Source organism: Eumetopias jubatus, unplaced genomic scaffold (genome assembly GCF_037043125.1).
Source record: "Eumetopias jubatus isolate StellerSeaLion01/CBP00866 unplaced genomic scaffold, mEumJub1_p1.0 scaffold_2, whole genome shotgun sequence".
Classification (NCBI taxonomy): Eukaryota; Metazoa; Chordata; class Mammalia; order Carnivora; family Otariidae; genus Eumetopias; species Eumetopias jubatus.
The window spans coordinates 101,012,794-101,038,479 of record NW_028274808.1 but is presented as its reverse complement, the minus strand read 5'-3'; the positions used below and the strand labels follow the sequence as shown (position 1 = coordinate 101,038,479).

General features: G+C 34.7%; 1 protein-coding gene across 8 annotated transcripts in view; it reads left to right on the top strand.

The window, feature by feature from the left end:
• Positions 1 to 25,686, top strand: part of AFG2A (AAA ATPase AFG2A) — a 328,111-nt gene that overhangs the window by 29,944 nt on the left and 272,481 nt on the right. For all 8 annotated transcript variants that reach the window (XR_015767779.1, XM_028102266.2, XM_088021049.1 and 5 more), the window contains exon 10: positions 9,017 to 9,171. Coding sequence is in view for 7 of the 8 variants with exons in the window: in XM_028102266.2 (XP_027958067.1) it covers positions 9,017 to 9,171 (155 nt within the window). In the remaining variant the exon portion in view is untranslated. The remainder of the gene's footprint in view (positions 1 to 9,016; positions 9,172 to 25,686) is intronic.

Here is a 25,686-nt window from a genome sequence, read left to right as displayed (position 1 = left end):
CTAAATGATTTCTCTGAAGGTTGTCTAACTCCAAACTGTGACTAATCCCACAAAACTGGGTTAGATGTCCCTGACATGTGTTTTTGTACCACTTTGTTCTTTCCATGTCATAATATTCAGCACAGTTTATAATAATTGCTATTATGTGTCTTCTCTTTTAAACTGTTAGACTATGAGAGTCTTATCTGCTTCTTGCTCTTGTGGACTTGTACATGTAAGAGCTCAATACATTTGTTGAATAAATTATGTTTAGGAGGTACTCAGTGAATATTTTGAATGAGTGAATAAATGAATTAATATTGAAGAAGAGTGCCCGTGAAGGAGTAACTTGTGGTTGATGAATATATATTTTCTCAGTGGCTTCGTGATATAGTATTTTAATAGTTGCCTTACTTTAATATGAACTGTAACTGAATTGGCGAGTAAGTAATGCAGGTATGGCATAGTGCTTCTCTTATCGAGAACTGTTTTTTAAAAAATACTTTCACATTAATTAAACATAAGGAATGCTCTTATCTCTCCTCAAGTCCTGTTCTTTCCTTCTTTCTCACTCCCAGTCCCATACCAAACATATCCATTTGTATAAACATATTCTGAAAACTGAAAACTCACTGTGAGGACTGTAAATTGTATACACAATACATACTGTGCAAAGTAGTATATTTTGCACACAAGTCAACTTATTTACTAAGTCCTCACTGATACTAAGACTAATAAAGGCTTCTGTATAGACAATTAACAGAACCTTTTTTACTATTTAGGTATGTATTCAACTTTTCCATTGTGTTGTTTTTTTAAAAAAATCATTGATTTGTAGGAATTCTTAATGTAGTTTGGTTATGAGACCTTTGGATATATATATATGTATATTTTAATGTCTTCTGATTTTTATTCTCTTCATATTGTCTTTGGAGGAACAGAAGTTTGTGACTATATGTAATATATTTATTATAATGTATATAAATATAACGAAACTAGTTTATCAGTATTTTCCCTTGTGACTAGTGATTTTTGAATTCTTTTTAAGAAATCTGTCGGGGCACCTGGGTGGCTCAGTTGGTTAAGCATCTGACTCTTGATTTTGGCTCAGGTCATGATCTCGGGGTCGTGAGATCAAGCCCTGAGTTTCACTCTGTGTGCTGGGCATGGAGCCTGCTTAAGATTCTCTCTCTCTGTGCCCCACCCTGCTCACGCACTCTGTTTCTCTCTTAAAAAAAAAAAAAAGAAAGGAAGAAAAAAGAAATCTATGTTAATTCCACTGTCATGAATATTTTATATTATCTTCTTTAATTCTAAAGATGTTTTATTGTCTTACCTTTCACATTACCATCTATAATTTATACACTTTTTCCATGTAGATAATCAGTTTTAACCAGCACCAGTTAGCGAAATGAGCATCTGTCTTTCCTTGCTCTGCAGTGTTACCTTTGTTATAAATCAAGAGTTTGAGTTTACTCTGAATTCTCTGTTCTGTTTCTTTGACCTCTTTATCCTTCCCATCTTTGTATTTTTAGAATACATCTTTTATAAATGGCACAAATTTGGGTTTTTTTTTACTTGGGGGAGGGGTTATTTTTTTAATCCATCTGTGCTGTCAGTCTTAAATCACGTATTTAATACATTTAAATTTGGATGATATCTTAAATATTTAGATTTAATCTGCCTTCTTTCTATTTGTCCCACCTTTTCTGTTCCGCCCCCCCCCACCGTTTTCTTGCCTTCTCTTGGAATAGGCAAGTATTTTTATTATTTTATCTTCTTCCTGTTATCTTTTTCATTATATATTTTAATTTTTTTTAGTGGTTATCCTATATATTATATTATGTCTCCTTGGCTTATTAAGAGATTAATGCAAGAACAGTACAAACACTTTGGGAATACTTTGATTCTCTTTACCCCCCAAACGTTGTTTTATACAATTCTTATTCATTTGTATTTGTCTACATATTTGCTGTCACTATGACCATGCCTAAGTTTGATGCTTCACCAGGAGGAGTCACAGGACTTAGCATATAGTTATACTGACTACTGTGACTTATTATGATGTAAAGGATACAAGGAAGAGTCAACAAAAGGAGAAGGCACATGGGGCAAGGTGTGGAAGAAACTTGGTACAAACTTCTAAGAGTTCTCTCCTAGTGAAGACACATAGGACATGTTTAATTCCTCCAGCAATGAGTTGAGTCAGCATGTATGAAATGTTGTCTACGGGGATAATTCATTAGAGACCCAGTGCCTAGGGAGTCACACAATGAACCAATTTTCCCGTTATTCAGTTGCCAACTACTAAAGACTCTATGCTTTCTTCACTGATTTGTGATAGATTATCAGAGCTTTATCATATATTAAATTTGTATATCTATGGATCTGTCTCTGAACCCTGTGTCCCATTGTGGTGTCTTTGGTTTTATAACTTTTACATGCTATTTGTAATACTACTAATTGTAGTATATCTTAATATCTGGTAAGATAAATGCTACTTATTTACTTGCATTATTGTTGACTTGGTTATATATAGACCTTTATTCTTCAATCCTATTTTTAGTGAAAGTTTATTCTGATTTACCAAAAATATACAATTGGCATTTTGATTGGGATTGCATTTAAAATAAGTAGATTGTTTTGAATGTAATGGATATTTTTATGGTATTGTTTTCCCATTCAAGAACTTGGAATGTCACTCTTTTATTCATATCTTCCTCTTTATTAAAATTTCTCCATAGAGGTCTTATATGTTTCTTTGTTAGGTTAATTTCTAGCTAATATATCATTTTTGTGATTATTGCAAATGGTTTCTTTTTTTTTTTAGTTGTATTTTAAATTTGCTCTTCTTGGTGTAGAGAAGTTTTATATTGATAATTTCTTTGTCAGTTTTCAGCCTTGTTTAATTCTCTTACTAATTCGACTAGTTTTCTTCTGATCTTTTTGGCTTTTCTGGTTAGATGATTGTCATATGCAAATAATGGAAGTTTTGTCTCTTTCCATCCTTTTACCTTTCTCTCACTTTTATTTTTTTATATTCTTAGTAGCCAGGACCTCCACGATTAAATTATCCAGTAATAGTAATAGTGGCATCTTTGTCTTGTTGCCAATTTTAGAGAATGCATATAAAGTCTTTTCATTAAGTGTAATGTTTGTTAAAGATTTCTGGAATATAATCTTAATCAAATACACTTTGCTAAGAGCATTTTAAATTATTTTTATCATTACAAATAGATGTTGAATCTTACCAAATATTTTTTTTCTAGATCAGTAAAAATAATTACTCCCAATTTAGTCAGTGTGGTGGGTTTATAGTTTTTCTGATGAACTGGCCTTTTATTTCAGAGATAAACTCTTTGTGAATATGTGGATTTTTTAATACACTGTTAGATTTAGTTAACTAATATCTTCTTTAGAACCTTTGCCCCATGCCCATAAGTGAGAAACGTTTTTTTCTTGTTCAAATTTGGATTTGGGGAGTCAAGTTACATTATCCTCCTAAAATGTTTGAGTGATTTTGCTTTCACTTAATAAAAACTTCAGTCAATATATATATAATCAGGAGAGAGAAAAAGGATAATTCTAAAAAAATCTCATTGAATTGTTATTTCTGGCATGATCCAGTTAGGAGATAGAACCTATACCAGTTACTTTTACAGAGAAAATTTCATATAAAGAATTGATAACCAATTATAAAATTGTTAACTAGGTAATTGAAAGGAAGGTAGCAGCTACAGGAAGGAGCTATCGCTCCTGAGGCTGGGAAAACAAAGGGAAAAGTTGAAATTATTAAAACCTAGGAGATGAGCTGTAACTCAGATGCCTGAAGAGCAATAGCCTGATATTCTGAAGGCTAACTCAGTGTTCTGAGAAGGTAGCACTGCTACGTTTGTGCTGGTGTCCCTTAAGGGTTGGTAGAATGATGGTCAAAGGAATAGCAAACAGACCGGAAGTCTGCGGGATATAAAGTCCATTCTTCACTCGTCAGTTTTGTTATCTCCCTCTAGAGCTTTGCTCTAGCATTGGCAAAGTCTGCTGTGGAGCAAAAAAGTAGTTCGCAGTCTCAGCCTCAGAGCTGGGTATGGAAGCATGATTTTCAAGCTAAAAGTCAGTAATTTAATAAGTGGTACAATTGAAAACTAAATCAGATAATATTTAAATAATCTCTCTGTGAGCTACAAAAGACATCATACAGCAAATTAGATATTAAGAATAGAATGTTAGTAAAAATTGTTTTAAATATTCTCTAAGATAAAATCAGAACAAATATATTTTATTAGGAAATAAGGGTTAAAAATAACTTCATTCAGCTTGAGTATTTGGAAAATATCAATAGAATAAACCCAAGAGGAGGGAAATTAAAAATAAGGTTAGATTTAATGGAATAAAGAGCAAAACAACAAAGTTAAAAAAATTCAAAGGTTAGATTTAATGGAATAAAGAGCAAAACAACAAAGTTAAAAAAATTCATTCTTTGAAAAGATTTTTAAGATTATGAAGTCAGACCAAGATCCATTCAAGAGACAGGAGTATACTATTGATATTTTTGGTGAGAGAGAAAAGAAGATACAAATGAAGGGATGCTTGGGTGGCTCAGTTGGTTAAGTGTCTGCCTTCGACTCAGGTCATGATCCCAGGGTCCTGGGATCGAGTGCCACTTCGGGTTCCTTGTTCACCGGGGAGCCTGCTTCTCCCTCTGCCTGCTGCTCTCCCTGTTTGTGCGCGCGCTCTCTCTCTCTCTCTGTCTCTCTGACAAATAAATAAAATCTTTAAAAAAATATTTTTAAAAAGTTACAAATGAAATACAGAGAGCAGAATTAACTACGGACAAAAGAGAGGTTTAAAAAACAAACCAGTGTTCTCCTAGATGTTAAAAACCCTCTCTGCAGAAAAATAATGTGGGATATCTATCTCACTGACTTTTCCTATTAATTTCCTGGCAGCTTGACTTTGCTTAGATTCACTCTACTCTTCTAATGTAAATACATGCATTAACATTTCCAGTGTAATTACTAAAATAATAGAAAAAGAGTATAACTTCAAAACTAGTAGGAGGAAAAATGGAATATAAAAAGAACAAAACAAAAATCAGTCTGAAAGAACCCAAGAAAAGGAGAAGGTAAGGATTATACTATAGTCATGTTAATATTAGACCAAATAATTTTAAGGCAAAAAGCATCCCTGCAGATAAAGATGAGTACTGCATGTTGATAAAATGTTCAGTTAATTGGGAAGGCATAACTATTTTAAAGGTAGCTGTGAAATTTATAAAGCAAAACTTTTTGTAACTACAAGAAGAAATGAACAAAACAGCCATTTTAGTGAGAGAATTTTAATGCATTTCTGTCAGTGGTTGAGGATAGAGAAGATTTGAACAACAAAATCAACAAACTTGAACTAAGGGATATATGTTTAGAACACTGAAACCAAAAATATATATACTGAAGCACACAAAGAACATTTATGAATTTGCAATTCAAAAAATTTCTTAATACAAACCTTATTCTCTGACCAAAATTCATTTAAGTTAAAAATCAATAAATTAGAAAATTTTATTGTTTGGAAATTAGAAAACTCTAAAAACTCATTGATTGAATTATAATATGCACATTAAAAGCTGTTTAGTATTGAACAATAGAGATATATCAAAATATGTGGTATATAGCTAAAGCAGTGCTTACAGGGGAATTTATAACCTGAAATTCTTAAATTAGAAATGAGGAAAGGTTGAAAAATAACAAGCCGGGCATTGTAATTAAAGAATAATAGGCTCTAGGGGCACCTGGGTGGCTCAGATGGTTAAGTATCTGCCTTCAGCTCAGGTCATGATCCCAGGGTCCTGGGATTGAGCCCCCCATAGGGCTCCCTGCTCAGTGGGGAGCCTGCTTTTCCCTATCCCTCTGTGGCTCCCCCTGTTAGTGCTTTCTTGCTCTGGCAAATAAATAAATTAAAAAATCTTTAAAAAAAATAATAGGCTCTAGAAAACAAATATTTAATACAGATTGGGCAGAAATGAACAGAAAAGGAAGACAGTTAAAAGGAGAAGTAGAGTGTTTTGTGTACTGTTTCATACTAACTGCATGCTCCCTTTGTTGCTACCTCTACATGGTCATAGTGGGCTCTGGGGTTATCTCAGCCTCTGCTCAGCCTCTCTTGTTGATCCTATTACTTCATTAGAAACTCATCTTGAGCAGATTCTTTACCTCTATTTGAAGAATAGTTCTTGGTTTTACTGGGGCGGAGAGGCAAAAACTTGCTAGCCTTTCTCTAGGTCCCAACTGCTTGCAGTCCTTAAATTACCCAAATCATCTTTCAGGGCACCACTGCTCTTGTATTTGTTTCTTCTTACATTATCGCTGGTTCTTCTAGGTTGCCTTTTTTTTTTTTTCCCCTGTGTATTTTGTTTCTTTATAGTGCTTGTTAGAAGGCATCCTTAGATATCTAGTGATCTTCAGGTGTTTTCTCATATTTGAGAGTGGAGTTCCCAAAAATTGGTTAGGTGCTCTGAATTGCTGGGGCTTGTGAGCTTGTGGTTTTCCGTGTAGTGAGCTCTGCATGGGCCCTTTCCTTGAGTGAACGAACCCGTCGTTATCCTTAGTCTTTCCTCTTGGGCTGGTACCTTTGTAGAAGGATCTTTGACCTACATATGTGGCAGGTGTATCCTGATAGTAAACTCTGGGAGCCCCGAGGAAGAACAGAGTGGAGGAGGAGGGAGGGCAGTCTTACTAATTTCTCTATTCAGTATGATTCCCTTGTCTCTGGCTGTACTTTGGGTCCCCTCAATTCAGAAATGGTTTGTGTTACTTACTGAGAGAAGACATCTTTAGAGGTAGGGTACAGGAGAAGATATTTGACTCCATGCAATTAGGGTGGGGATCTTGATGATCTAACTGCTTCCTAATAGACTTCTCTCCTAACCTTCCATTTTTCTATTTCTAACCCCGATTTTTCTCTCTTTTTTTTTTCCAGAAGTGATTTATGCTGTCCAACTTTGACCTTTTTCGATTATACGTGGGTAGGGTGAATAGGAGCGGCATCTATTGGCATAAATCTGGTTTCTCTCAGATTTTTCTCACTATATGTTAGTGTGTCAGCTTTCCTGAGTGAGTTATGTTCAGTTACTACTTGTTCATTTGCTATTCAGGTTCCAAAATTTTTGTTGGTATTATATTGTTTTCTCTCCTGTTTGCCCTTCCAGCTTTATGTTTCTTTTTAAAAAAATCCCCTTATACTCATTGTAGTGGGGTTTTAGGAGGGAGCAAAAGTAAGTGCTTGGATTTAATCTGTCTTTACTAGCTTGAATGACTTTACTTCAAACCTTTATTTTTTAACTCTTGATTGATATGCTCAGTAATGGCTCTGGCTCACTTTCATCTTTTAATTTTAAATTTATTTGAGAAATAGTAGGTAAATATATGTTATCTCTCATTTGGATATGTTCATCACAGAATCAGTCTTTCTGTTTTACTATTTCTTAACTTTTGAAAACTCCTGTCTTTATTTTTTTGCCTTTCCTGTCTTTGGGAATTACTCCTTTTTTTCTTGCTATCTTCATAGATATGGAGATTTTTGCCCAGCTCTAAATTCTGTAGTTTGTATTTGAAATCACAGATGTTTTGCTATTTCATAAATATATACTTATAATATTGTATATGCTTTTCAAAACCATATATTGTCTTTTTTTCCAAACCCCTTCCTCACATGAAAATAATTGATAGTTTCCTGGGAAAGATTACTATAGATCAATTTTCTGAATATTGTTGAGATATTCACTTTTTTTTTCTTACTAGCAAGGATACCTAGTCTTCTGTTTTGGGAGTTTGTGTCTGCTTTCCTTGCACCAATGCTTCTGTTTCTCTATAAAAGTTCAAATAAATGAAAGCAAGTAAAATGGTAGTTATGGTATCATTTTATCTTTGTAAAAAAATTCACGGAGGCGTAGCATCCATGTTTTAGACAAAAGACCATTAACATTATGGAACTAGCTCCTGTCCTAGGACAAGTTTCGATATTTAGACTGAATTTCTAAGGGGTCTCTGAGACCAGAATTCATCTAAGTGGACCTTCATCATTCGCTGGAACACAAAAGTCTCACTTTATTAAACAAAGCCAAGGCAAAGAGCACATACCTAGGGACTTTGCTGCCTAGAGTTCTTTGTCACAGATCAAAGGGCTCTAAATCTGGCAATTTAGCTGTGAAGGAAGGGGAATTAGGACATTTAGTTCTGTCAGTGTTTAAACTGCAAGCAAATAGTAAAAACAAAGAATTTGCATCTGTCACTTTCCAGGTCAGCATGATCATTTTTAAGTTATTCTTGATTTCTCTAAATTTGAGTTAGTTGAACATCTTTTTGGCTCCTGCAGTATTTTACTATTCTGATTCCACTCCTCCATCTCTTTGTATCCTTTTTTTAAAGCCATCATTTCTTCTTATGCTTTTCAAATGATAGGCTTTCTTAAGATTGAGACTTTAGCTCTCATTCTTTCATCCCTGGTCTCTTTCTAGCCTCATTTTATAGGTCTCTCCTATTCCTGTAATACCAGATCTCATGTGTATGCACACAATTCTAAAGTCGGATTCTTTCTTGAGTTCCAAAACCAGTTTCCAACTGCTGAATATTTCCTTTAAGATGTTCTGCCAATACCTTACAAAATGTATGACTCTGGGTTAATTTGTTAATAAAAAGGGCAGAGGCAAGAGGTGTGTTATTCTCTAGGTTATTTAGATAACTCTTTAATGGTCTTTTTTGCGGATGTTTTGTATGTATTATTTCATGTTTATAAAGTATCTGTCTTTTCATATTTCATTTCAGTTTGTCATATTTTTACCACCCAAACTAAGCATTTGGAGTTTTGCCTTCATCTCCCATATTCGTCAGGCACCTCCCCCCACCTCCATATGTACACACACAAGCACACACAATTTTAAATGCTATAATATGTGTGAAGTTTGGGTTCATTATTCATTTTTTGGTAATGATTTAGTCTATTTATGGGACAGAAGATAAATCTTGTATTATTTTTCTCTTTACAGGTCTTTATGCCTTAAGGAGAGTCCTGAAGAAACAACCTAATCTCTCTGATAGCAAGCTGGCTGGATTGGTGAAGATTACTCTGAATGATTTCTTACAGGGGATGAATGACATCAGGCCCAGTGCCATGAGGGAAGTAGCAATTGATGTACCAAATGTAAGTCATTTGTACTCCCATGCTAGCTACACTGTTTGAATTGAACTCTGAAGAAACTGAGACTCCAGGGAAAGAACCTACCTAGGCTAAACTTTAAAAAAACATTTTTTTTAAATGAAAATTTTTATGGATGTAATCAGCTTCAGTGCAGTTGTAAGAAATACTTTAGGGAGATCCTGTGTATTCTTCACTTACTTTCCCTGCAGTGGTAACATCTTGTAAACAGTACTGCAGGATCACAAGCAGTATATTCATATTGATATAACCACTATCTTATTCAGATTTCCATGGTGTTACTTGTACTGTGTGTGTGTGTGTGTGTGTGTGTGTTTAGTCTGTGCAGTTTTATTACTTATAAAGGTTTGTGTGTCCATCACCAGAATCAAGATACTGAATAGTTCCATCACCACGATGATCCCTTGCTTTGCTCCTTCATGACTATACTTAGCTTGTTCCTGCACCCATTTCTAAAATTCTGTCATTTTAGAAGTGCTATAAAATGGAATTGTATAGTAGCAACCATTTGGTATTAGTTTTTCCCCATTTAGCATAATTCCCAGGAGATTCATCCAAGTTGCTATGTGCAACAGTACTTTGTTCCTTTCTATTGCTGAGTAGTATGCCATGGTATGGCTGTACCATAGTTTGTTTAACTATTCATCTGTTGAAGGACATCTGGTCTGTTTCTAGTTGGGGGCAATTGTGAATAAACCTGCTATAAACATTCATGTGCAGGTATTGTGTAAATGTAAATTTTTATTTCTCTGGAATAAATGCACAAGAGTGCAACTCCTGGGTTCTATGCTAATTGTATATTTACTCTTAAAATGTCTACTAGGCTCATTTTAGAACAAAAAAAAGTCTATTTATGATGCCTCTACTATAGATGCCTGGTGTTTCTTCAGGTTCCTTTACATTTTCTTCATCACTGACATGCTTTGCAAAGTTCACACACAGATCACCACAAGGGCAACAGAAGCTACCTTTTATGGGTGAATCATCTGCTAAGTTATCACCCGAGTGGGCCTAACATTCTGGAAAAAAATGGCCTTATAATTCTCTTTGAATATATTAATATTTCTGGAAAATGAACATTGAAACAAGGCATTGATGGCATGTCCTACATTATATTGGGATAGGGAATGGACTGTTAAATTTGGCTTGATCATTAGGATGTTTATATCTTAGTGTAGCTTGAGGAAAGTTTACAGATTGCTCTCTGACGGTTTTAGGAGAGCTCTGATGGAAGAATGGAATTTTGTGACTATTCTTTCCCTTTGCTTCAGTCAGATCACTCCATTAGTTTTTCTTTTTTGAGTTAGTCTTATTGCTTCTGAGATACTCCCTAGCTCTAACATGACAGTTATTTGAAAACTTAGAGCCTTTTTAGAGAGTCAGGCATAGTTTTGTGCCCTTTGCCCCATTGTGTATATATTTATAGTTCTCTTGGTCATTAACTAATGTTTTTTAATTGCTGTAAGCTGAAACAAACAAAAAAAACCCCCCAAAAGTTAAAGAGACTAAAAGGGTATTAAGTCAGTGGAATAGACTGTGTGGAATGATATAGTGGGGCAAAATCAGTGGATTTGTTTTCACTTTTTTTGTTGTTATCTTGTTTTGCTTTTCTTGTTTTTACTTGTAAGAATGTTCTTGGAAAATATGTTTTGTAGCCAATAAGTCTGGGAAATACTGGTTTATATAAAATCAGTTGTATTTCTTTGCTGCAGAGCTTTTCAGTGTCAAAAGAGAGCTATTACAGAAACTTATTTGGCCCTGGACCGTGTGGAGCAGATACCTTCTCCGTTTTACAGTGTGGTAGATTGCAAAAACAATGACGGCAGATTCTTCCCATCACTGTATGGTGGCTCTTTTTGCACAGCAACTTTGTAGCTCCCACCATAAAAGAGATGAAGTCAAGCTTTCCATCCCTTGAGTTTGTACTTGGCCATGTAACTCGCTTTGGCTGATAGAATATTAGCAATCATGATGCAATCAGGCTTGAAAGCACTGGGGCTTGCCTTTTCTTGCTGTTCTTTGAAACCCAGCATTAGTTATGCTAAGAAAACTGTGCTGGTGTCTTGGAGGATGAGAGACCATGTGGAGCAGAAGTGAGCCCTCTTAGCAGAAATCCCCTCCTTGCAGCCACCCTGCCAGTTGTCACACATGTGACGGACACCGTGCTTAACTGTCTCACCCCAGGCCAGAAGTTTACCCAGACCAGAAGAGCCACCCAGTTAACTCTTAGAATTGTCAGAAATGAGGAATGTCTGTGGTTTTGAGCCACTAAGTTTTATGGTAGTTAGCAAAAGCTTAAGTGGCAAAGACTCTTCTTGTTAACTTCCTACAGAACACAATTGTTTTGTAAATTAAGGTGGGAAACAGTGCCCTAGAGACAGGAACATCCCCAAGGACTAGCTTCTAGTTTAAGCAGCTTTATGTAATTTTAAATTCTTTTTGAAACTTTTTCAAATTCACTAATGAATTTACAGCTTAACTTTGGGGTTTTATCGAAGCTGTGTAACACAATGTGCTAATTTAGTATGAATAATTTCACAACTGGAATTATGGAATAATGAATGATTGATGTTGGATTAGTAGAAGTTTTCCATTTCTTTGGAATTTATGGTCTAAAGTTTGGGCACATTGGTATGAATACTTTTACTTGTAGTATTTACCTGTATTTTATTGGCTACTGTTGCATCAACTAATGGGTCAAGTAGAAGTCATCAAATGCCACATGTGAAAATTTGGGGTGATACGGTTATAAACCACTGCACCATCCAAAAACACTTTAGTGTTTAAAAAAGTTTAGGAACTAAAGAAACACAGTAAGTTTTTTAAACTTAAAATTACTGCCAATGGAGAATGTGTTTAAGCAGTGGCTATCCACTCTTGGAATTGCTGAACTGATTTATTCATCACAGGAACTGGTACTACAACTGCATTTTTAATTGCTCTAATGAAAGATTTTTTTTTCCCTTTATTTTCTTTTGATACAGTATTTACAATCCATGGACTTGTGCCATTTTCCATTTGGCACTTTATTACTTGGCCTAAGGCCATGGTGTACTGTGATGTTACTCATGAGCTCCAGAGTGATTAGCCCTGGTCAAAATACTTCTTTTACATTGCTTTTTATGTTCACTTCAGATTATAAAAATTTTCCTGAGAAGTCAACATTTCTATAATTGAATTCCTAAACTTTACTCTTCTGCTGTCAGACTATTTCATCGACAAAAATATCTCCAAATTATTTCTGCAGAAGGTTTACTACTTAACTTTGCTATAGAAAACCTGTTTCAAGTAGGTAGTTAATTGTGAACATTTTTTAATAGTAAATTAAGCATTCAACATCTTTTGAGAAAAGATTTCAGTGTGTGAAATTACAACTTGTAAATCACACTTGCCTAGTTATATTTAAGTTTAAAAGAAATGTCTTAAGATGGGAATATTGCCATTTATAATATAATGAATTATTAATTTCAGGAGACCACAAGTGTTAGCCACTTACTTAAATGTAATGTTTCCTTTTTGAGGACTTTGTGAATTGGTGATTATACCAATTGGTATATTAAAAGTCAAATGTATTTTACAGTTGATTGGTAATTAAAATCAAATGTATTTCTTTACCACAGGAATCCTCAGAATCTTTGACTCTGCCACTATGAATTTTGAAATTTCAATTTTTCACCCAGAAATAACAACTGTTAACATTTTATTGTAGTTCCAATAGATTTTTAAAATTTTGATAGGTTGTTTTTCTGTGCATATAGTTAATCTTAGGATACATACGGTTTTATGTTTTGCTTTATTCACTTAAAATTATATGGTCAACATTTTACTTTAAAATTTCTCAGCAAACATCTTTTTAATGACTGTATACTAGACTGTTATGTGGATAAACTGTAATTGTTTTATCCTTCTTCTCAAATATCTGGGTTTTTTTCTGTTTTTCTCTAAAGTGATTATACATACATTTATATCCAAATCTTTGCATTTATGATTCCTAGAAGTGGAATTACCACACTAAAATATGTGGTTTTAAGGCTTGGGACAAATGTTATTAAGCTCTTCCCCCCCTCCCATAATGATTATTTTAATCTATAATTATGTGATAAAAATTTAAAATTACAAGGAGCTTAAGTAAAATCTCATTTTATTTTTACTTTAGTCCTTTTCTCTTTTATTTGCCACTAGAGTTTTTCTTGACTGAAAAGATCTTTTTCATTATGAGGAATAATACTGGATAATCTTTTTAAAAAGATTTAAAAAAAAAGAAAATGAACTGTCAATTGTATATCTTCTCCTTCCTATAAAAATGTTAAATTTTTAAATAATGGGGTGTAAACTGGATGATTTCTTTTTATGGGATTTTAAGTTCCATGAGAGCATAAGTTCTTACCTTTTATTTTTATCCTAGCACATAATAGATGTCCGATCAATATTTGTTCAATGGACAAGTGAAAAACTATAATTTTCACAAAAAAAACATAGTTAATTTCACATATATTTAAATATTGCATCATTCTTCTATACTAAAGTATAATATAGTCTATTATTGCCTTCATGTAACATTCTTCAGATTCTTCGTATTTTATAAAGCAAGTTTCTTTATTTTTTAAGATTTTATTTATTTATTTGAGAGAGACAGAGAGAGACAGAGACAGCGAGAGTGAGAGAGAGAACACAAGCGGGGTGAGGGGCAGGAGGAGAAGCAGACTCCCCGCTGAGCAGGGAAACCAGCGTGGGCGCTCCATCCCAGGACCCTGGGATCACGACCTGAGCTGGAAGGCAGACGCTTAACTGACTGAGCCACCCAGGTGCCCAAGCAAGCTGTTTCTTTAGTGAATTTTAACCTTAGTGAATTTTAACTTAACTGTTCAGTGAATTTAACAATTTTGAATAAAGATGCATGTAATAGTGCCAAGCTGCCTATCCTGGAAGGATACAAAGTAGTCCTTTATATTTTCTGCTAAAACATGTTGCTTTCTTGTATTGAAAATTCTTTTTATTAAGGTAACCAAAAAAGAAAAAAAAAGAAAAAATACAATGCTTTTAATAGTTGTATTTACATATTATCTTTGCGATGTCATTTTATGTATACCATAACAATTATCACTGAAAAATGGCATTCTTAACCAAATATATACAGATTGATTACCATCAGGTTTAATTGATTTATGCATCTTAAACCATCCCCACCCATACCCCCAGGCTTTCCCTATTTCATGTAGCTTTAGGTTGTTTTATTATTTGGAAATAATCTATCTTTATACTTTTGGTATTGCTTTTGGATTGCAGTTTTCAGAATTTGGACATTTGGTTCAGAATAAGCTAAAAGCCAATAAAAAGAGAGGGTTCTACTTTCATGTGAACCCACTTTTGTAAAGTGAACTGCAACCAGAGCCTCAAGACTAATTGTATAGCCCCAAACCTCTTTGTAAACTTGGATCCAGGTTAAACTTAGAGGTAGGCTGCAGTCAAGTTGAGTGTATACCAAATGTCATCAGTTAAATAAACATATCTCATTGACTCCCATTTTAAAAAGTAGCAAACTTAATTATAAAAATAAAGACTGGGTGTTTAATTACATATTCAAAATTTACTGATGTATTTTCATTTGGCATTTTTTCAGATGAGAATAGAACATCAGAATGTGACAAGGCAGTTGAATTTCGAAGGATGAGCTCATTAGCATTACTTTTCTCTTGCAGAGATTTGAGTTAAATAGTTTAATTGACCATAATTACATTTCATTCCTCATGTACCCTCAGGATAATTAGAAGGAATTTGAGTTTCTATTCTTTAAAAACAGTACTGTATTCCGTGTGTTCTTTATTTTTTACAGATTCAAAGGATTGAGGGTTTTGTGATACTTTACTAAATAACAGATTGCTTTTTTTGGAATAGATATACAATCTGTGGAAATTCTATTAATTCCATATTGGTTCTTGGCAGGGCTTTTGAATTCGGTTTCTTTTGATTTTGCTTCTTGTTGTCTAGACAGAAGAGTGTCTTCTATCACTCCCAAGATCCCAGTCTTCCCTGCCAACTTCTCTTGTGCATTTTTATAGTTTCAAGTAATAACAATTGAACAGGAAAGCACATTTGGGAAAGTAGATTACTTTTAACCAGGAAATACTCTGTGCCAAAATCAAGATTGTAGTTTTAACTGTATTAAATATTTTAGAAGTTTAACTCTTTCATTCTACCTTACTTTTCTCAGGCTTATAGTCTTGAGGAGGAATGAGAGAGATACAAAAGTTAGTGTAAAGATCAACAGTTTCTGTTCTCAGCTCTGATCCTGGTTAACTTTGGTGAAATCTGACACCCTTCCTTTCAGATGATAGAATGAAAGAAAGTTCTTAATTTGCTGTTTCTGATGTCTGTCTTCTTTTGAATTTATAATGTTGAGATTATCATAGAGGCATATGCTGCACTTGTATGTTATATTTGGTTGGTACTCAATACTTGAGTGTTTGCTAAAAACACAGATTTTCATTTACTGTAATTATGGGTTCCATTGGTAGGGTTGATGTGGTTCTTTTGTGGAACCACACGTCTTTACTTCATCTTGTACAGATATGGAGTAATTGCTCCCTCCCAACACTTCGTTGAGTAATTTTTCCAACAGAAATTACTGATCCGGCTTAAAAGCCATCAGCCTGACTACCTGTTGATCATCTCTAGAATGAAGTCTAAGCTCTTTAGCTTGCTATTCATAACCTGGTTCATGCCTCCTTCACTTTTCTTCTATTATGCTCTTGTCTTGTTGAACCACTCCTGTTTTTGCATGTGTTATCTTCTCTGCCTGAAAAAGTTGTTTTCTGACCTCTCAGTTAAAAAGATGTTGTAACGTGATCCCTTACACATACACACACACACAAAATACACATATATGCCTTGTGGACATAATATACCTAATACACAAAATACACATATATCCCTGTGGACCTTTTGTCTTATTCACATTTGTTTCCCCACTGCTTGGCAAATGGTAATAACTAAATAATAGAAGTTCGTTAAATGACTGAATATTTTGTGAAGCATTTTGGTTCGTAAAGGTTCTTATTTTTCAGAAATAGTTTTTTTGCCCTTCCATATAAATATGTTTATTTTTTGGTAATAGCTTTATTGCAATACAATTCACATATCAATTCAATCATTTAAAGTGTATATTTTCATGGTCGAGTATATTTAAAGAGCTGTACAGCCATTACTGCAGTCAAGTTTAGAATCTTTTTATCATCCCAAAAGGAAATCCTATTCCCATTACCCATCATCTCCCAACCTGCCCGTCCTCACCAGCCTTAGGCAAACATTTATCTATTTTATATCTCTATAGATTTGCCTATTATAGACATTTCATATAAATGGAATATAGGATATTTGATTCTTTGTGACTGGTTTCTTTTACTTAGCATAAAACTTTTGAAGTTCATCCATGCATCATGTATCAATACTTTATTGCTTTTTATTGCCAAGTAATACTCTGTTGTGTGGATGTAGCACATTTGATTTATCCATTCATAGACATTTGAATTGCTTCTACTTTTTGGCTGTCATAATTAAAGGTACATTTGAACATTGGTGTACAAGTTTTTGTTTGAGCACCTCTTTTCAATTCTTTTGGATCTATAAGTAGTAGAATTGCTGGGTCATTGGGGACTCTGTGTTTAACTGAGGAACTAACAGTTTTCCAAACTGACTGCACCATTTTCTATCCCCACCAGCAGTGTATGGCGTGTTCCTCTTTCCTTATGCTCTCACTAAAACTCATCTATCTATTTTATTGTCTTTTTTATTATAGCTAGCTTAGTGGGTGTGATATGATAACTCATTGTGGTTTTTGATTTACCTTTCTTTAGTGGCTAATGATATTGAGCATCTTTTTATTTGTTTATTGGCCATTATGTGTATGTTCTTTGGAAAAATATCTCTTCAGATCCTTTGCCCATTTTTATTTGGGTTATTTGTCTTTTTATTATTGAGTAATAAGCATTCTTAGATATTCTGGATAAAGTCCTTTATCAGATATATGATATCTGATATCAGATAGGTGATTTGCAATATTTTCTCTCATTCAGTGGGCTGCCTCTTTCATTTTCTTTATTTTTTTTAAAAAAGATTTTATTTATTTGACAGAGAGAGCACAAGCAGGGGGAGTGGCAGGCAGAGGGAGAGGGAGAAGCAGGCTTCCCGCAGAGCAGGGGGAGCCCAGTGTGGGACTCGATCCCAGGACCCCAGGATCATGACCTGAGCTGAAGGCAGTCGTTCAACTAACTGAGCCACCTAGGCACCCTGCCTCTTTCATTTTCTTGGTACTGACCTTGGAGGCACAAGTTTTTAATTTTGATGAAGTCCAGTGTACCTTTTTTTCTTTTGTTGTGTGTACTTCTGGTACCACATTTGAGAAACCATTGCCAAATCCAAGGTCATGAAAATTTACCTTATATTTTAGGAATTTATAGTTTTAGCTTTTACATTTATGTCTTTGAGTAATTTTCCACCCAGCTAGGGTTAACCCTGCTCTTGTGTTTGTAACCATAGCATTATAGAAACTACAATTATAGCTTGCAGCCATGAGAACCCTATATGGGAAAAGTGGTTTTTTTTAACCTGTGGTAAAATATACATAACATAAAATTTACCATTTTAACCATTTTTAAATGTATAATTTGGTGGCATTAAGTATGCTTACATTGCTGTGCAATCATTACCACCATCCATCTCCAGATCTCCAGAACTTTTTCCTCTCCCAAACTGAAACTCCATACGTATTGAACAACAGCTCTTTATTCCTTCCCTCATCATTAAGTATTATGCTAGCTTTTTTTTTCTTAAGTTCTTTATTAGGTTAAGTTCCTTTTTATTTCTAGTTTGCTGAGAGATTTTTTTTTAATCCTAAATGGATGTTGAATTCTGTTGAATGCATTTTCAACATCTTTGAAATGATCATAATGTGTTTTTTTAGTCTGTCAGTATTATGAATTACATTGATTTTCAGTGTTGAATCAGTCTTGTATTTCTGGATGAATTTCACTTGACTGTGATATAGTACCCTTTTTATATAATTGCTGGATTTTATTTGCTAATATTTTATTGAAAATTTTTACATACATGTTTATGAGAGATAATGGTCTGTAGCTATTTTATGAAGTTTTTTTATCTGGTTTTGGTATTAGGGCAATGCTGGCATTATGAAATGAGTTGGAAAGTGTTCTCTTATCATTTATGTGTTAGAATAAATTGTGTAGAATTAGTATTATTTCCTTAAATATACTCCACTGAAACCATCTGGGCGTAGAATTTTCATTACTTGGAAGACATAAGTACAATTTAATTTCTTAATAGTTGGATTGATGGAATTAGTCATTTATAGATTTCTATTGTTATCATTTTACTGTCTGCAGGATCAGTAATGATGTTCTATCTTCTATTTCTCATTTCCACCCAAATTGCTTTTGTTCCACCCTTCTTTCTTTCTTGCAGTAGTTTTGAAAAGACATCTGCTGTCTCCATTTTCTTTGTTTTCCATATGTAATATATCTTTTTTCCTCTGGTTGCTTTTAATATTTCCTCTTTATCACTGGTTTTAAGCAATTCAGTTATGTGCCTTGGTAGTTTTCTTCATTCTTGTGCTGGTTCATTGATAATCTTGTATGTGTGGGTCTTTAGTTTTAATCAAATTTGGGGGGGAAATCTTGGCCATTATTTCTTGTATTTAGTTTGTTTCTTGCCTCCCTCCCTCATTGGGGACTCAAAATATATATGTATATTTGTCTGATTGAGATTGTCCCAAAGTTCAGTAATGCTGTGTCCATTTTTTTCTTTTATTTTTCTCTGTTTTTTTTAATGTCTGTTGTTGTGCCTACCAGTTCACTAACCTGTTTTACCCCCCTGAAATATCTATTAGTCTATCCATTGCATTTTAAAAATTATAGACATTAAATTAGTTTTCTTCTCCAGAAATTTGATTTTAACCTTTTTATGTTTTCTTTTCTACTTAGTGTTTTCAGTGTTTCCTTTATTTGAACATACGGAATACATTTATAACAACTGTTTTAATGTCTTTATTCTGTCATCTGTAATTTCTGGATCAGCTTCAATTTATTGATCTTATGGGCTGTCTTTTCCTGCTTCTTTGCATGCCTGATACTTTTTTTTATTAAATTCCAGAAATTTTGGGGTGCCTGGGTGGCTCAGTCGTTAAGCGTCTGCCTTCAGCTTAGGTCATGATCCCAGGGTCCTGGGATCGAGTCCCACATTGGGCTCCCTGCTCAACGGGAAGCCTGCTTCTCCCTCCCCCACTCCCCTTGCTTGTGTTCCCTCTCTCGCTGTCTCTCTCTCTCTGTTGAAAAATAAATAAAATCTTAAATAAATAAATAAATAAATAAAATTAAAATTAAAAAAATTCCAGAAATTTTGAATTTTACCTTGTTGGCAGCTGAATAATTTTTATATTAATACTCCTAAAGTTTGTTCTGGGATGTGGTTAAGTTACTTGGAAATAGCTTGATTATTGGGGTGGGGGGTGCATCTTGCCTTTAAATTTTCTTAGGTAGGACCAGAACAGTGTTCTATCTAGTACTGGGATAAGATGCTTTTCAGTATTATACCCAATGCCTGGTGAATTATGAGAGCAGACACTATTCCTTCTATTCATTTTGGGTCTCTGGCCTCTCTCACCCACCTTCCCCTGCCTCAGTTTGTTTTTCTCACATGCGTTCACTGATAACAGGATATATGAAGGAGACCCTCATCAGAATTCAGGAGTTCTCTCCCTATGGACTTCTGTTATCTCTAAACCTCTGCTCTGTGATACCTAGCCTCTTTGGCTTCCCCATACTCCTATCTTTACCTTCTCATCTCAGGGAGGCTGTGGGTTCTGCCTATGTTTCCCCTTCATTACTGTAACCTGTGACCTTTTTCCAGGCAGCTTGTTGAGTATAATCAGCTCGTGTCCTTTCTCTCAGGGATCATTGTCCTTTGTTGTGTTCTGAGAATTAATGTTTCATATATTTTGTCAGTTTCTTCAATTTTTTTTCTTTTTCAGACAGAAAAATCTTTTTTTCTTATCTCTTTTACTCATTGGCCAGAAACAAAGGTCTCTATTTGGCAGGGTTTTTTTGTTTTGTTTTGTTTTTAAGATTTTATTTATTTATTTGTGAGAGAATGGGAGGGAGAGAGAGAGCATAAGCAGGGGGAGCGGCAGGCAGAGGGAGAAGTAGGTTCCCCGCTGAGCAGGGAGCCTGATGTGGGACTTGATCCCAGGACCCTGGGGTCATGACCCAAGCCGAAGGCAGATGCTTAACCGACTGAGCCACCCCGGCATCCCTATTTGGCAGTTTTTAAAAGTGTCTCATATTTAATGATTTATATCCAAGCCACAGAGTGGAATGTATTCCAATATCCCATGTTAAAATTGCATCAGAATTTCATGTACTTTTCAGAGAAATGCTTTATAGTTTTTTATGTAGTTTTTATTTGTTTTGTTTTGGGTATTAAGAATGAACCTTCTGGTTTTGACCCAGTAGAAAGACCAGTGCTATAAAGTGGAATGGGATATGATGCTAAAGTGGAAAAATATGGTAGAGTGATTAAACTTAATCTGAAAATTAGCAGATGTCTGAGAACTCCACTATAAACTGGAGGTAAATTTAAAAAATAAGTTTAGAGGCCCGAGATAAAAGTTTTTTTTCTAATGTCCAGGGCTGTAGATGGGTACTAGGAGGTAGGAGGGGAGTATGTGAGAATATGAGTTCTAGAGAATTCTAAGTTTTTTTTATAATGTAATCATCTGTCTGTCTTTATTGGGGAGCCCCAAGACCACCCTCAGGCTTGATTCACTAGGATGACTCAAAAGCCATTACACTCATGGTTATGATTTATTACAGTGAAAGGATACAGATCAGTATCAGCAAAGGGAAAAGACCCATGGGGTGAAGTCAGAGAAATTAGGCACAAGCTTCGAGGTGTCCTCTCACAATGGAGTTACATGGGAACATACTTAATTCTACCTGAAACGATGTGACAATATGTGTAAAGTGTTATTCACCAGGGAGAATCATCTGAATTTTGGTGTCCAGGGTTTTATTGGAGGTCAGTCATGTAGGCACACATCACCTCCATGTTTGACTTAGCTACTTAAATTCCAGCCATTTCCAGAGCAAAAACAGATGTTCTTAAATCACATTGTCAGGGTAAGCTTATCTGGTCAAACTGGTACAGCTTAGCCTAAGGCTTCAGGTATAAAAACGCTCTTATTGGGCACAATATTTAAAAGGCCAGAGATTATCCCTCAGAAGGGTGCCAATGGCCAGTCCTAAAGATTGGCCTTTCTTTAGAATGTGCAGGGTTTAAGCAAGCCAGGCCTTCTGAATTAAACTTTTTTGAACACTCTGTCTACTTACTAACTGCTTTCTTTATTTGGATTTCACTAGTTTTTTTCTTAATGTCCTTTGTGTATTTCAGGATTCCATCTAGGTTATCATATTACATTTAGTTAGCATGTCTCCTTAGGCTTCCTTCCCTGGTCTGTGACAGCATTTATTCTTAGCTTGTTTTTGATGGCCTTGACAGTTTTGAGTATACTGTCAGGTCTTTTGTAGAGTGCTCCTTAATTTGAGTTTGGCTGATGTTTTTATTATGGTTAGGCTAGGATATTACAGGTTTTAGAGAGGAACACCACTGAGGTAAAATGCCATTTTCATCCTGGCTTGACAAGGATATATTATTAATTTTGAACCTTTAATGATCTGATTTAAAAATCCCTCAACCCCTCATGAGTACTTAACTAGATTTTAGGTGGATGCACTGCTCACATGCAGAATTTGTTTTCCGTGTTGTTGTTTTTTTTAAATCCATGTTTAACTGTCTGGCTACTTTGCTTTTTTCAGTGAAGTATGAGGATGTCTAATGTGCACAACTTTAGATTTCCCTAGCGATAGCAAAGAAAGGAAGCCGGGAATGAAAATAGTCTTATTTGCTTAAGTCACAGATTAGGGAAGCTAAAACGGGTCTCTTTTATCAGATTGGAATCTGGAGTAAAACTCAAGTCCCTCAGTATGATTCTGCCATTATCCTCATATGCATCTCTTCTTTCATGTTATTCAGTTATTAATGCATTTGTTTGATGTCTGCCTCTTCTTCCAGACAGTAAACTCAGTGATGTAGAGACCATGTCAGTCTTGTGTATTCTTCATACCTTATTCTGTATACCTACCTATATTCCTAGAACCTGGCCAGACATTTCAAACATAGCAACCTTGCAGTAAAATGAATATATCAGAGTGAATGAGTGATTAAATAAATAAGTGAATGGATATTTGATATTAAAACCTCTACCAACTATACCTATGGGAGTCTGGCTCTCTCGTTGATACCTGTAACACATGAGCCTCCATACCTATCAGAAGTTATAAAAGATACACAAAATCTCCCCTAGGTTAGTCAAGTTTTGCTCAACAGTCTACACGTAGGCTTGCTTAGTTCCTGAGACTTGCTTGACTTGTCTCACTGAACTTACTACATGCCTAAAATATATGTCTCATTTCTCTAGGCAGCTTATTCCCCAGAATTGTCTTGTGGTATCTTTCAGACCTGGTTCCCAAGTTGGTTCTGTCCCACTAACATTCATACCCTCAGTTGTTACATGTAGCACATTCAGCATCCTTGACAAGCTTTAACTATAAGGTAACATCGTTTGTTGTTTTTCTAAATATTGACCATCAGGACTGTGCTGTAAGAATTATTTTCTGATATCCCCTTTCTTCTGTCAGGGCTTTCTCCTCATACCTGTTGCCTCAAACCAAAACATCAATAGTAGTCTTCTTCCTCAACATCTTGACTCTCTGGCCAGCACTGGCTTTTCTTCCATGTGGGAACTTCCTTTCTGGTCTATATCTCAAGACACAGAGTTGAAGCTCCTTAATAAGTTTGATCAATTTTCTGACATAGAGGGGACCTCCTCCCTTTGCTTCCTATTTCTCAAAAATTTGGAGCATCTCTTTGGACAGTCTTGGCAGGGGAGGGTTTTTCTTTCCATTATGCAAAAATTTTTATTGTCAGAGGAAATGGTTTGAATTTATGATCCAGCTATTTGGACAGATCTGGGCTAGAAAATGTGATGCAGGGCATATGTATAGCCTTTGTACACTTTTACATGTTAGCAACATTTTTCCATTAGGTCTGACCATACATGCTGGTTTATTCCTAATTCTCTCCTATTTTTCCTGTCTCACCTCCTACCAGCCCATCCCCCTGCTATTTCTCCCTCTTTTGCCACTTTATTTTTAAAATAATACGAGTGAAATATGTCTGCTTATTAATTTATTCCTTTACTAGACATTGAGCATCTGTAATATACAAGGCATTATCTTAAGAAGGTCCTGGTGATACATGCCTATATAACAAAAGAGTCCTTCTGTTTGACTGTTCACTTGTAAATTCCCACAGAAGATAATCAGGACAAAACTCATTTTAAAATTTTTACTATTTAAAACATCTTTTCTGGACATTTTATATTTCTTTAATATTGGGACATTTTGTTACCTATTACCTGTGGTTAATTTAAAATTCACTTGAGAAACTTGTAGAACATAAGCTTCTTTAGCACCTCAGTTTGGGGGGCCAGTCTGTAAAAAGTCCCTTTCTCTTTGTTCTTATATTTTTCATTTCCTTTATCCATATTCCTTTGTCTTTTCGCAGTTCTGCTATGCCAGAGAAGGAATGGCAGGGATTTTCTAAGCAGTTTCCTTAAATATTCAAAGCATTTTCTTCTCTTCACAGTTAAATTATTTAAGGAATTTGGTAAATTAGAAAAAATATAAAATATTTTAATGAAATAGAAAGAATTTTCTAGGTGAGACTTTATATTATTTTCATGGTGAGTTTTTACTTTTTTTTTTTTAATTGCTGCTGTTGTTTTTTTTCTTGTTTAAAGTTTCCATTTTTTATGAAATTTTTCCTGGACTTGCTTATCTGGCAAAAGTAGGTTGTGTTTTAAAAGCTCATTTTGGAAATGAGTAACTTTTTTTTTTTTTAAGATTTATTTATTTATTTTAGAAACAGAGCAAGTGAGAGAACATGCTCACTGTGAGGAGGTACAGAGGGAGAGGACAGAGAGAATTCCAAGCAGACTCCCTGCCAACTGTGGAGTCCCTGGGGGTGGGAATCGATCCCATGACCCTGAGATCACGACCAGAACCGAAATTACAAGCCAGATGCTTAACCGACTAAGCCACCCAGGCACACCTAACTACTTTTAAGTTGAATTAAATTATAGAGTTTTGTTATCTAAGGCAGTCTTATTTAAATAATAATATAATAAATAATATAATATATAATAATATTTATAAGATTCATACATACCCAGTTCTCTGAGAACAGATCATTAAAGTATGATTGTAAGGTAATATTTTAGAAATTGAACTCAGGTTTTAATGTGACCATTCAACTGATTATGAAATTTATACCGTTTGAAATTTGGTTAAAACATTTGCCTTTAAGTTGCTCATATTTTCCATTATCTCCCATATTTGCAACTGTGGGAGATATCTGTAATTTTTTTATTTGAATAGTTTATTTCTTCTTTATCTTAATTTTTTTTCCTTATTAGGAGTTATAGGAGCATCTGGCTCCCATAGCCTTCATATGTTTCAGTGAGGTCCTTAAAGTGATTTACTAAAGAACAAAATCACCGAGATTAGTGGCAGTTTGCAATTAGTGGCAAAGTTTTGGTATACAGTTTCTTTTATTCTTTCTCATCTACTTTTTTAAGCTCCCTGTACTCTTACCTCTGATATTGTTAGATATTTTCAACTAAGCTTGCTTATGCAAAATGGAAGTGAAACAGGAAGCGGGGGTGGGGGGGTGGGGGGGGAAACAGAGTGGAGAGAGAAAAGAAAAGGAAAACATACTTAAAATACTTAGCCCCTCTTACCACCCGGTGCAGAGTACTTCTCTATATTTGTACTTCCCTCACAGTTCACCTACTTTACTTTTCAGAGTCCTCACTTAGTTGTCTTTTTTGTTGTTGTATTTTTTCTGCAATTTTTATTTTTAATGGATTGGGTGGAGAGAAAGAGACTGTAGATGGTTTATGGCACTGTAGTACAACTGAAACTTTGACTTGTTTTTTAAAAAAAAAAACCTGCATAGACTGTGTTTTGAAAGCATGGGGGAAAATATTTTTTGTCTTTTCACTATATAAAGCTAATGGCTTTCACTTATTTTCACTTAGGTCTAAGAGCACATTTTGAATACTTACTGCTTCCTAATTTTGCTTTATCTCCATTAAAGAAGCATCTGGAAATGTATTGATCTTTCTTTTGGATCTTGGAGGTTGGGTTTTCTCAACTTACTTCTTTCTGCATTATTTAGTATCTTTAGTAATTTGAAATGTTTATGGTTTCTAAACAAAGTGAATGTATTTTAAATATTTGAGTTGGTTAAAAGTTAACATGTGACCCCGCGGAAAATTTTGAACAGGTGCCAACCCACTTGCTACTCCTG